This window comes from Nerophis lumbriciformis, linkage group LG02, assembly GCF_033978685.3.
Source record: "Nerophis lumbriciformis linkage group LG02, RoL_Nlum_v2.1, whole genome shotgun sequence".
In the NCBI taxonomy this organism is placed as follows: domain Eukaryota; kingdom Metazoa; phylum Chordata; class Actinopteri; order Syngnathiformes; family Syngnathidae; genus Nerophis; species Nerophis lumbriciformis.
The window spans coordinates 5,320,001-5,332,500 of record NC_084549.2 but is presented as its reverse complement, the minus strand read 5'-3'; the positions used below and the strand labels follow the sequence as shown (position 1 = coordinate 5,332,500).

The window sequence follows — 12,500 nt, the reverse complement described above, 5'->3', positions numbered from 1 at the left end:
AGCTAACAATGAAAATTAGCTTAAGTGTATCAGTTAACGATGAAAATTAGCTAACGTGTATGATCTAACAATTAAACGTAGCGAACATGTATTGGCTATCCATGAAACTTAGCTAATGTGTATTAGCTAACAATGAAACTTAACTAATATATATTGGCCAACAACACAACTTAGCTAACATATATCAGCTAACGATGAGAATTAGCTGACGTGTATCAGCTTACAATGGAGATTAGCTAACGTGTATTAGCTCAAAATAAAACATAGCTAACATGTATCAGCTAACAATGGAAATGAGCTAACGTGTATTAGCGAACAATGGAAATGAGCTAACGTGTATTAGCGAACAATAAAACTTAGTTACGTGTATTGGTTAAGAACGAACATCTATTTGACATCATCTCCTTTGACACCATGTCTCAAACTGCTGACCTGTGACCGCTCACGGCCTACAGGTCACGCAGGGTCACATGACACATCCGTGTTGGGGTGAGGTGGACAACAAGATGGCGGCTACAGAAGGCAGGACGTGCGAAGGAGGAAACAAGGCAGTCCAAGTGTGGGAGTGGTGTCCATCATTCCAACAAAGTGAGGTCCATGTCAGGACGAGGACCTTCTAGGTGTTTTGGTCCAGAGCTCTCAGCAGGTCACAGCCCTGCAGCAGGTGCAGGTGGCCCTGCAGCGGTACGTTGACCTCGCAGTCGTAGCGGGTCAACTCCGGCAGACAGAAGTCGTACGACGGACCCAGTAAGCGACTGGCAAGACCTTGAAACAGCACGGAAGATTTGATGTCACCAAACATGGACATGCAGAAGAACTTCCCATTCCCCTGACGTACTTCCTGGATACTGAGACTTCCTGTGCTGTTGCACACTTCCCAAACACAAAGTCCTGGTGTCCGCTTTCAGCTCGCCTGGACCACGACCTGAAAACACGACAAGACGAAAGATGAACTCCAGAAAATGAAAGAAAACAAAAATGGAGAGGAAGACGTTGCCGTGACAGGAGAGTTCTTACCGGACATGTTGCTCCTCATCTTCTTCCACATGCTTTCTGACGTCTTACATTCACCCTGAAGAAAACACAATCACATGATTAATCATGATGGACCAAATCGGACGGATTCGGAAGACTACAGGAAACGTCCAAGACCACGATTGCGGAATAGCGGAATGATGGACTCAGATTCTGGGCGTCCAATCTGTTGGTGTGGAGGAGTGTTTGCTAGCATCAAGGGTTTGAGAGTTCTTTAGGGAAGAATGAAATGCTCGGCTGTCCCAAGATCAGAGGACACTTCTACTGTGTCAGAAACCAATCTGCCAGTTAATGCAATTTCTTCCTGGGGAAAGACAGCAGACTCCAGATCAGTTGAGTAACAACCAAGGCCAGGTTGCAGACCACAGTGCTCTGGTAAATCTCCCGCAGAGGAAGCTACTGACAGAAAGAAGAATCTGAAATGGCCATCAATGGCTGACACTAAAGCTCGGAATGAATGGAAGATGTTAGCATCATGCTAAAAAAATGCTCTGAAAGGTACATCAAAGTGATGGGTCACCTGATTTATGATGTTGCAATGTTGAGGTTCGGCTGTGTTGGGGTTTGGAAGGAACGTCCTGCACCCACAACCAAGCAGGCGTGAGAATAATAATAATAACTGGGATTTATATCGCGCTTTTCTAAGTACCCACAGTCGCTTTACATGTAGAACCCATCAATCATTCACACCTGGTGGTGGTAAGCTACTTTCATAGCCACAGCTGCCCTGGGGTAGACTGACGGAAGCGTGGCTGCAATTTGCGCCAACGGCCCCTCCGACCACCACCTATCATTCATCATTCAGTTCACCGGTGTGAGTGGCACCGGGGGCAAAGGGTGAAGTGTCCCGCCCAAGGACACAACGGCAGCGATTTTTAGATGGTAAGAGGCGGGGGAGCGAACCTGCAACCCTCAGGTTTCTGGCACGGTTGCTCTACCCACTACGCCATGCCGCCCCAAAGGTCCAAAGAAGATTGCTGGTTTGAGAAGAGAGTTAAAATCTTTGAAGCACAGGTGGAATAAAGCATGGCTTGATGAAAAAGCAGGGATAGAAGAGCTGAGAGAACAGGTCAGAGTAAAACTAAGAGCACTACTTCGAGCGAAAAAGAAAAAGGAAGAAGAGAGAGCGAGCCAGAAGATCATTTTTTGAAAACCCCAAAAGTTTACAAAGAAGTTGTTTGAACATAGCAAGAGTGGTGAATTGAACATCCCTCAGCAAGAACTTGATGATCACCTTAAGAATGTACACTCTGACCATCTCTGTGAGACACCAAAACCTGACGTATCAAGCCTTGTGAGACCTTCCAAACCTGTGCCGAAATAGAAACTGCATAAAGTAGCACGATTTGTAGACAAACAGAAGGTCTACAAAAAACGTGAAGGCTTGAAAAGGTTCTTGTGGAGACTTATGAAAGTTGAGTGGAGGCAGGAGATTGTTCCACTATCTTGGTGCATCGCAGATCAGGTTTAGAATCTTCGCACAAAGACTCTCTTTTTCCATGCTGGAGAATGGCTTGATAAATACCGCCGTGCAGAAAAACTGGGACACCAGGCTCACCAGGTTGCCTCGAGCATACCAGTGTGATATGGCATACCACTAAGGAGTCTAAAAGGCTGAGAACTAATCTTATGTCTTGATCTTGCAAATGCGAACGGCTCAGTTCCTCAAGCTCTGATTGAATTTGCAATGAACTTCCTGTGGATACCAGAGAGAGTAAGAACTATTTAAGCAATATTACAGTCAACTCGATATGGGATTTATCCATCCATCCATCCATCTTCTTCCGCTTATCCGAGGTCAGGTCGCGGGGGCAGCAGCCTAAGCAGGGAAGCCCAGACTTCCCTCTCCCCAGCCACTTCGTCCAGCTCCTCCCGGGGGATCCCGAGGCGTTCCCAGGCCAGCCGGGAGACATAGTCTTCCCAACGTGTCCTGGGTCTTCCCCGTGGCCTCCTACCGGTCGGACGTGCCCTAAACACCTCCCGAGGGAGGCGATCGGGTGACATCCTGACCAGATGCCCGAACCACCTCATCTGGCTCCTCTCGATGTGGAGGAGCAGCGGCTTTACTTTGAGCTCCCCCCGGATGACAGTGCTTCTCACCCTATCTCTAAGGGAGAGCCCTGCCACCCGGCGGAAGAAACTCATTTCGGCCGCTTGTACCCGTGATCTTGTCCTTTCGGTCATAACCCAAAGCTCATGACCATAGGTGAGGATGGGAACGTAGATCGACCGGTAAATTGAGAGCTTTGCCTTCCGGCTCAGCTCCTTCTTCACCACAACGGATCGATACAGCGTCCGCATTACTGAAGATGCCGCACCGATCCGCCTGTCGATCTCACGATCCACTCTTCCCTCACTCGTGAACAAGACTCCGAGGTACTTGAACTCCTCCACTTGGGGCAGGGTCTCCTCCCTATGGATATGGGATATGGGATATGATATGGGATTTACAACTGCAAAATACACAACAAACTGGCAGAGTCTGGAGGTTGGAATACCCATGGGCTGCACCAGTTCTCTACTTCTTTTTGTAAATTATTATCAGAGCGGCAGAGAGAGCAAGTCCAGGAGTTTCATTGAGAGGTTCTGAAGAGCTACCACCAATTTGTGCCTTCACTCATCAGTCCAAGTCCCGATGCAGATGCGTCATTGTTGGAGAGATTACAGTATCTCTTGGACTGGAGAAGAATGACGTTTAAGACCAAGAAGTCAAGAAGCCTTGTGCTTAAACGTGCAAAGATGATCAATCACCACTTTATACTCTGCGAGATTTAGGAGCAACCAGTGAAAAGGCTTGGGCGATGGTATACTCAAAATCTCAAAGATAGGAAGAGGGTGCAAGAAACATCAAGGCAGATTCCCAAAGGCCTTGAAACTATGGCTCATTGTGGCTTAGCAGGCAAGCTGAAATGATAGTGTCTGCAATATCGGCCGATGCCAAGAACCAGGCGGACCCTTACAGGGTATGAGGTGGCTTTGACCCATGTGGAGGCAATGGAAGGTGGCATCAACAAGCATGTGAAGAAATGGTACGTTTGACCAATGCTGCAACACACAGCACATGTACCAAGTTGACTCTACTAATAAGAACAATGGTTCAAGGGTTAAAGGTGACCAAGATCAATCACAACGAGTAACTGTAGAGGAAGCACTTCAACATCTCTAACATAGGTCAGCACTGCAAAATAAAATAGGTTCTTAATAGTCTTACTCTGGATAACTCAATGATAAATACATGTCAAGTAGGGAGTACACGTTTATATACCACCTTACCCAGAAGGATTAGCGCTGTAGACAGGAACAGGAGGTAGTTTGGAGCTAAAACAATTGTGTGGTTTGATCAATATATACCGTAGTTGATATATTGTTACAAATTGTTGTTCCTGAGATCCGCCCGGAGTTCCTTAAGGCTCTGGATGTTGTGGGGATGTCTTGGTTGACAAGACTCTGCAACATCGCGTGGACATCGGGGGCGGTACCTCTGGATTGGCAGACCGGGGTGGTGGTTCCTCTCTTTAAGAAGGGGAACCGGAGGGTGTGTTCCAACTATCGTGGGATCACACTCCTCAGCCTTCCCGGTAAGGTCTATTCAGGTGTACTGGAGAGGAGGCTACGCCGGAGAGTCGAACCTCGGATTCAGGAGGAACAGTGTGGTTTTCGTCCTGGTCGTGGAACTGTGGACCAGCTCTATACTCTCGGCAGGGTCCTTGAGGGTGCATGGGAGTTTGCCCAACCAGTCTACATGTGCTTTGTGGACTTGGAGAAGGCATTCGACCGTGTACCCCGGGAAGTCCTGTGGGGAGTGCTCAGAGAGTATGGGGTAACGGACTGTCTTATTGTGGCAGTTCGCTCCCTGTATAATCAGTGTCAGAGCTTGGTCCGCATTGCCGGCAGTAAGTCGGACACGTTTCCAGTGAGGGTTGGACTCCGCCAAGGCTGCCCTTTGTCACCGATTCTGTTCATAACCTTTATGGACAGAATTTCTAGGCGCAGTCAGGGCGTTGAGGGGATCTGGTTTGGTGGCTGCAGGATTAGGTCTCTGCTATTTGCAGATGATGTGGTCCTGATGGCTTCCTCCGGCCAAGATCTTCAGCTCTCACTGGATCGGTTCGCAGCCGAGTGTGAAGCGACTGGGATGAGAATCAGCACCTCCAAGTCCGAGTCCATGGTTCTCTCCCGGAAAAGGGTGGAGTGCCATCTCCGGGTTGGGGAGGAGATCTTGCCCCAAGTGGAGGAGTTCAAGTACCTCGGAGTCTTGTTCACGAGTGGGGGAAGAGTGGATCGTGAGATCGACAGGCGGATCGGTGCGGCATCTTCAGTAATGCGGACGCTGTATCGATCCGTTGTGGTGAAGAAGGAGCTGAGCCGGAAGGCAAAGCTCTCAATTTACCGGTCGATCTACGTTCCCATCCTCACCTATGGTCATGAGCTTTGGGTTATGACCGAAAGGACAAGATCACGGGTACAGGCGGCCGAAATGAGTTTCCTCCGCCGGGTGGTGGGGCTCTCCCTTAGAGATAGGGTGAGAAGCTCTGTCATCCGGGAGGAGCTCAAAGTAAAGCCGCTGCTCCTCCACATCGAGAGAAGCCAGATGAAGTGGTTTGGGCATCTGGTCAGGATGCCACCCGAACGCCTCCCTAGGAAGGTGTTTCGGGCACGTCCGACCGGTAGGAGGCCACGGGGAAGACCCAGGACACGCTGGGAAGACTATCTCTCCCGGCTGGCCTGGGAACGCCTCGGGATCCCCCGGGAGGAGCTGGACAAAGTGGCTGGGGAGAGGAAAGTCTGGGCTTCCCTGCTTAAGCTGCTGCCCCCGCGACCCGACCTCGGATAAGCGGAAGAAGATGGATGGATGGATGTTGTTCCTGCTTGGTCTAATCAAGAAACACGTTTATTTCAGTAGTTTGTCAATCAGAGGCAAATTTTATTGGCCAAAATGTGGGCAAAAGTTGTGAGAATTGGACAAAGTTGTACATAATTCACAGAGAATTGTTGAATTTGTGTAAATTGGCGCAATAGCGACATCCCATTTTACTTTAGGGAGGGATTAATTGATTGATTGATTGATTAATTGATACTTTATTGATTAATGAATGGACGGGCAGATTGACTTATTGATTGATTAATTGATTGATAAAAGAATCAATAAAGGGCTGTGTCCCAACACTTTAATCCAAGGACCCGGTGAAGTCGCCCTAGGGTCAGAGGGACTTACCGCCATTTGATCGAAGGAGCGTTTGACGCTGTTGTCTACACGAGGAGGACGCAGGTCTCTGTAAGCTTGTCCAAAGTTCTCCATGGACCTGCACACACACATTGAAAGTCTGTTTGCACGCGATCACTTGCTGGACTGGAGACATCCTCAGAAACATCACCTGTGGTTGTGCAGGACGCTCTGTAGGTTCTGCTGGCAAGACAGGCGCGGGTCTCCAGACAAAGAGTCCATGCGGTAACCTTTGTTGGCGTGTTGCTGGTAAGTCAGCAGAGGATCAGGAGGCCACTGCAGGTTCTGAATGCCCCCCATGGAAGACAAAGGGGTGCTGGCAGGCACTTGGCATGGGGGGTTTTGCATGCACCCCATCATGTGGCACCTCGTCCTCGGGTCCAGCTCCCCCTGACCGCAGCCTCTGTCCTCCCCCGCAGACCAGGAGGAGGCGGCGGCGGCGGCGGGATGGGTCCGGTAGCGGCCTTGCTGCTGAGGGGGCGAGGAGAGCGGCTGGAAGAGGCTGGCAATGTTGCTGAAGCTCTGCTTGGGGGTCTGCTGGGACTGAGCCAGGCTGCCGCCGCCACTACTGCTCCCCATGGACACACCCACTTCCAGGGGCTCGGAGTCTGAAATGATGGGATTGAGCTGGAAGTCTTCTCCGTCCATGGGGATGTAGGGAGCCAATGTCTCCAGATCAAAGTCACTCAAGTCCCTCTGAAAGGACACGACATGCTGTTACAGTAACAACCTCATGGACATCAACGATGCTCGTAGACCTGCATCATCGCCACCTGTCCGTCAGGCTGGTGCGAAATTCACTATTGTTAAATTTATTTCAATTCAATTGAGGACTTTACATCTGAATAGGATTGGCTCCAACCCACAGGACTTTGAATTAGAATAACCGGAAGTGGAATTCAACTCATTGTAGAGAACTTCCCCATAGCCAAAGAACAGGGAGGATGTGTCACATTCAGGGAAGACCTTGGTCTAAATAATACAAATATTTCACAAGTTAGGAACACATTTCCTCAATTTTGAAATGTTTTTCCACTTTTCTCCAGTTAACTGAGGATCAGGAGGCCATTGCAGGTTCTGAATGCCCGCATGGAAACAGTTAGCATGCTAACGATTAACATGCTAACAGTAAGCACGCTAGTACGATAACGCCAAGTAACGATATCAACAACTTTTAGTGTTATAGCTACAAAATTGGATACAATTATAACAGTTAGGATGCTAAATGTTAGCATGTTAGTAAGATAGTGCTAAGTAACGATATCAACAACTTTTAGTGTTGTAGCTACAAAATTGGATACAATGATAACAGTTAGCATGCTAAACGTTAGCATGTTAGTAAGATAATGCTAAGTAATGATATCAACAACTTTTAGTGTTATAGCTACAAAATTGGATAAAATGATAATAGTTAGCATGCTAAACGTTAGCATATTAGTGAGATAGTGCTAAGTAACGATATCAACAACTTTTAGTGTTGTAGCTACAAAATTGAATAAAATGATAACAGTTAGCATGCTAAACGTTAGCATGTTAGTAAGATAGTGCTAAGAAACGATATCAACAACTTGCAGTGTTATAGCTACAAAATTGCATACAAATTTAATAGTTAGCATGCTAAACGTTAGCATATTTGTGAGATAGAACCAAGTAACAAAATACATGACTTTAGTTGCGTAGCTAAAAAAATGGTGAAAATGCTAACAGTTAGCAAGCCAACAAGATCCATGACTATCAGTTTTATACCTACAATTGGCTGAATTCTAACAGTTAATTGAATTAGTCAGTTTTATCGAAGAAAAACTGTAACAAATATGTGTTCAGTGTACTAAGATCGGAATGAAAAATATAAATCCGTCATGTATGGACATACTGCGTAGTCTAAATTCTAAACACACCAGAACTATCGAGTTGAATTATGTTTCCTGTTCACTCTTCTTAGTAGAACGTAGAACGTAGAATACGCAAACACACCTCAGTAGACACAGGACTGTTGCCTTTGGTGTCCAAAGCGAAGAGTTTCTCCGTTAGCTCCACCTTCAGGTCGCTGTCAATAGTGCTGTAGTAATCTTCTGGGCTGCTGGGCTGTGGCGAGACCAGAGACCAGAGACCAGAGACCAGAGACCCAAGAAGAAGTGTTAGAATAATTGTTTCGAAGTTATCACAAAAACTTTGTGTTACATTGAGTGCCCGGCAAGAAGACAAAAGCTGTCTTTGGCGGAGATATTTACATATATCCAAATTTAAGTTGTACTTCTTCCATTTTTTCTCTTGATGCTCTGTCAGCAAGTATACTGTGTGTTGCCCTTGAGTTCTTTGGAATGTGTTGTGACTAGTGTTGGGTTAGTTACTGAAAACCAGTAACTAGTTACAGTTACTAGTTACTTTATTTCAAAAGTAACTCAGTTACTAACTCAGTTACTTACACCAAAAAGTAATGCGTTACTGTGAAAAGTAACTATTTAGTTACTTCTTTTTTTCTCCTTTTTTTTTTAAGGCTCTCATTAATGCCCTTTTAGCCTTCATTTCAGTACTGTTATTGCACTGGAGAATAATACAATCTGTTGATCAACTTGACATGCATTTGCATCACTGAACTCTGCTAAGCAATGTGCTCTACATACAACACACAAAGATATGTTTCAAAGGGCCAGTTTATTTCAGGCCAAAACAAATTGACAAAACTATTTGAAATAGCTGCAACATAACATACATAAGTAACAAACAGCATAATGACAACATAGCTGTAAATCTGGCTTCACCCAAGGAAGGCACACATGACATACACAAAGCCTAACCAGGCATTTTTTTTCTCAAGGAATTGTGAAATAAAATCATGTATTCAGGAGATCAACACTGTAGTGAAGCCCAGAACACTCTACACATTTCCCCAGTTTTAGTTTAGAGATAAGGAAAGATTGGCCTGGCCCACTAGCATCCCTCTTTATGTTTGTGAACTTTATAGTCCATACATTTAGAGTGATGTGATAATCAAACACTCTAGAAGTCTAGAATGAAAGAGTATATAAGAGAATTGACAGTGTGTACCTTCAATGATGAGCAGAGGCAGAGTTTGGAGTGTTTTCTTTAGCTCGCTTTCCATGTTTATGTACTCACTGTCCAGGTACTTGGAACATGTTTTCCGTGCCATTTGTTGTTTGACGCCGGTATCATGCTAATTAGCTGCCTGAAAACGTGTAACTCCACTGTAGAAATAGCCTGCATGTCTTCTAGCACATACGCTGCAATGGCTCTATCAATGTTGTCCTGGCTAGCAGTGGCCGTGCCAGCAATCTGAGGGTTACTGGTTCAATCCCCACCTTCTACCATCCTAGTCACGTCCGTTGTGTCCTTTAGCAAGACACTTCAACCTTGCTCCTGATGGGTGGTGGTTAGCGCCTTGCATGGCAGCTCCCTCCATCAGTGTGTGAATGTGTGTGTGAATGGGTGAATGTGGAAATAGTGTCAAAGCGCTTTGAGTTCCTTAAAAAGGTAGAAAAGCTATACAAGTATAACCCATTTACATTTATGTAGCTGTTTCAGCAGATTTGAATTGTTGTTTTGGGCAGTATTCCGGGGCGCGGTCACTGCTGCTGCTCACTGCTGCTGCTCACTGCTCCCCTCACCTCCCAGGGGGTGATCAAGGGTGATGGGTCAAATGCAGAGAATAATTTCACCACACCTAGTGTGTGTGTGACAATCATTGGCACTTTAACTTTAAGTAGATGGGATCTTTGATCCAAGACACAACTTACATTTAACTAAACTGTTATTTTCTTTGTGCTCGACAAAAGAAAAGTAGTGACAATGTCTCCATGTTAACTTGTTAAGAAATTTGACTTCTGGCTTCACCATGGTGTCTTGTTAGTTGTTATGAGAGTAGCGTATGTGTGTGTGTGTGTGTGTGTGGCCCTTTAAGATATCACAGCATGTGAGGTGAGTGACGTCAGTGAGTGAGTGGGCGAGAGAGGTGAGGGAGCGCAACAGTTAGTGTGTGCAGGTGCTCTAGCTTGGTGGATGGCTGCGTGTAAGACACCAATAAAGTCGCAAAGTTGCAACAAACCGCCGGCCTCGTCATTCACCCTCGAGTCCGGAGCTGTAAAGACCCACTGCCGGGTAAAGTGAAAGTTGTTAGCCCCGAAGTACATAGGCCCTGGAGGAACGTCTCCCCTGCGCTCCGCTCCTCGGTCGAGGAAAGCATGCCTTTTCTTTTCCTTGTGAGACAGAAGGACGACACTTCTTCTGTTTCTAGCCGATACTACATTAAAAAATAACGTAAAATAACGCAGTAACGCATCATGTAGTAACGGTAATTGAGTTACTGAGTATAAAAAATAACGCGTTACAAAGTAACGCGTTAGTCCCAACACTCGTTGTGACTAGCATTTTGTTATGGCTAGGGAGGGGGAAGGAAAGAGAGGTTTTTGGCGTTGGGAAGACAGACCATTTTGGGGAGGCGAAAGAGAATGTTCTATGGTTAGACTGGTCTCAATCAAAAATGTATATTGGCAAAGCTTTGAGAATATACAACAAAATACCTATTCTGTCTTTGGTGGTTTTTCAACTCAGCTTTAAGTGTCGGAAAGAACTTGGGAGCGAATTGTGACTTGAATTCCCTGGGAGGAACAACTGGTCCAAAACGCGTCCATGGTTCTCGCCCGGAAAAGGGTGGAGTGCCATCTCCGGGTTGGAAAGGAGATCTTGCCCCAAGTGGAGGAGTTCAAGTACCTCGGAGTCTTGTTCACGAGTGGGGGAGGAGTGGATCGTGAGATCGACAGGCGGATCGGTGCGGCGTCTTCAGTAATGCGGACGCTGTATCAATCCGTTGTGGTGAAGAAGGAGCTGAGCCGGAAGGCAAAGCTCTCAATTTACCGGTCGATCTACGTTCCCATCCTCACCTATGGTCATGAGCTTTGGGTTATGACCGAAAGGACAAGATCCCGGGTACAAGCGGCCGAAATGAGTTTCCTCCGCCGGGTGGCGGGGCTCTCCCTTAGAGATAGGGTGAGAAGCTCTGCCATCCGGGAGGAGCTCAAAGTAAAGCCGCTGCTCCTCCACATGGAGAGGAGCCAGATGAGGTGGTTCGGGCATCTGGTCAGGATGCCACCCGAACGCCTCCCTAGGGAGGTGTTTAGGGCACGTCCCACCGGTAGGAGGCCGCGGGGAAGACCCAGGACACGTTGGGAAGACTATGTCTCCCGGCTGGCCTGGGAACGCCTCGGGGTCCCACAGGAAGAGCTGGACGAAGTGGCTGGGGAGAGGGAAGTCTGGGCTTCCCTGCTTAAGCTGCTGCCCCCGCGACCCGACCTCGGATAAGCGGAAGAAGATGGATGGATGGATGGATGGAACAACTGGTCCAAAACGCGACAAATTGGGGGCTCGTCCAGGATTTGAACCCGGGACCTCTCGCACCCCTTGGAACTCCAGAAGGGGGAGGAGGTGAGGGTGGATTCAGACTCCGTACAACAAAACCTAGCAAGAAGAAGGCTCGTAAAACTCCACTGTGTAGGGGGGGAAGCAAGATGAAGGTGTTCCTGTTTTCTTTCATGTATGGTAATCAACTGAAAGATATTGTTCTAACCTAAGGACTTCAAAGCGGAGAGAAGGCTGGATCTGCCCAATTTCCAGACGACCTTTTTTTGAACCTCCTTTTTCAACTGTTTTACGAACGTCTTTTTGAACTGTTTTACGAACCTCTTTTTTTAACTCGTTTACGACCTTTTCTGTGAAGTATTTACGACCTTCTCTTTTGAACTGTTCTGTAACCAAAAGCAACGCTGTTTACGACCCACTTCCCTCTGGAAGCAGCTGTGGTCATGTGGTCGGAGAAAGTAAAATAAAGAAGGAGGAGTACAATCTTTCGCCACTGTAAGAGGTTACAGGTCGACACGTTTCTCCTCAATTGAGCCAAAATGAATTCTGTCTCTGTTTGATTCTTTGCTTCTTGTCTTGTTTAATAGATGACATCAGTGTTTGAACTTGACAAGAAGACAATCGGGATTAAAGGAATGACTCAGGTAAATCTGCGTCACCACCACAGATGGCGCTCTTCTACGCCCTAAATGAAATACCGTAACCCCACATTTGGACTAAGGTCCAGGAATAACAAGACTAGGACGAGACTTGCAGTGGACTTTATAGACCACGGAACATGTCCACTGTAGCAAAGGCACACCTCAACAAGTCCTCACCGTGGAGCAGCTGCTCAGGCTGGGAGTGGCGCTGCACGGCGGCGGATTCT

The 12,500-nt window shown here is 47.0% G+C and overlaps 1 protein-coding gene across 1 annotated transcript in view; it reads right to left on the bottom strand.

The window, feature by feature from the left end:
* Positions 1-321: 321 nt before the first annotated feature.
* Positions 322-12,500, bottom strand: part of epas1b (endothelial PAS domain protein 1b) — a 96,253-nt gene continuing 84,074 nt past the window's right edge. Inside the window, exons 10-16 of the mRNA XM_061932470.1 lie at positions 12,451-12,500; positions 8,234-8,344; positions 6,411-6,955; positions 6,251-6,338; positions 1,018-1,072; positions 839-925; positions 322-765 (exon numbers count right to left, since the gene is read on the bottom strand). The exon at positions 12,451-12,500 is cut by the window's right edge and continues 168 nt beyond it. Of these exons, the coding sequence (XP_061788454.1) occupies positions 617-765; positions 839-925; positions 1,018-1,072; positions 6,251-6,338; positions 6,411-6,955; positions 8,234-8,344; positions 12,451-12,500 (1,085 nt within the window). The 3' untranslated portion in view covers positions 322-616. The remainder of the gene's footprint in view (positions 766-838; positions 926-1,017; positions 1,073-6,250; positions 6,339-6,410; positions 6,956-8,233; positions 8,345-12,450) is intronic.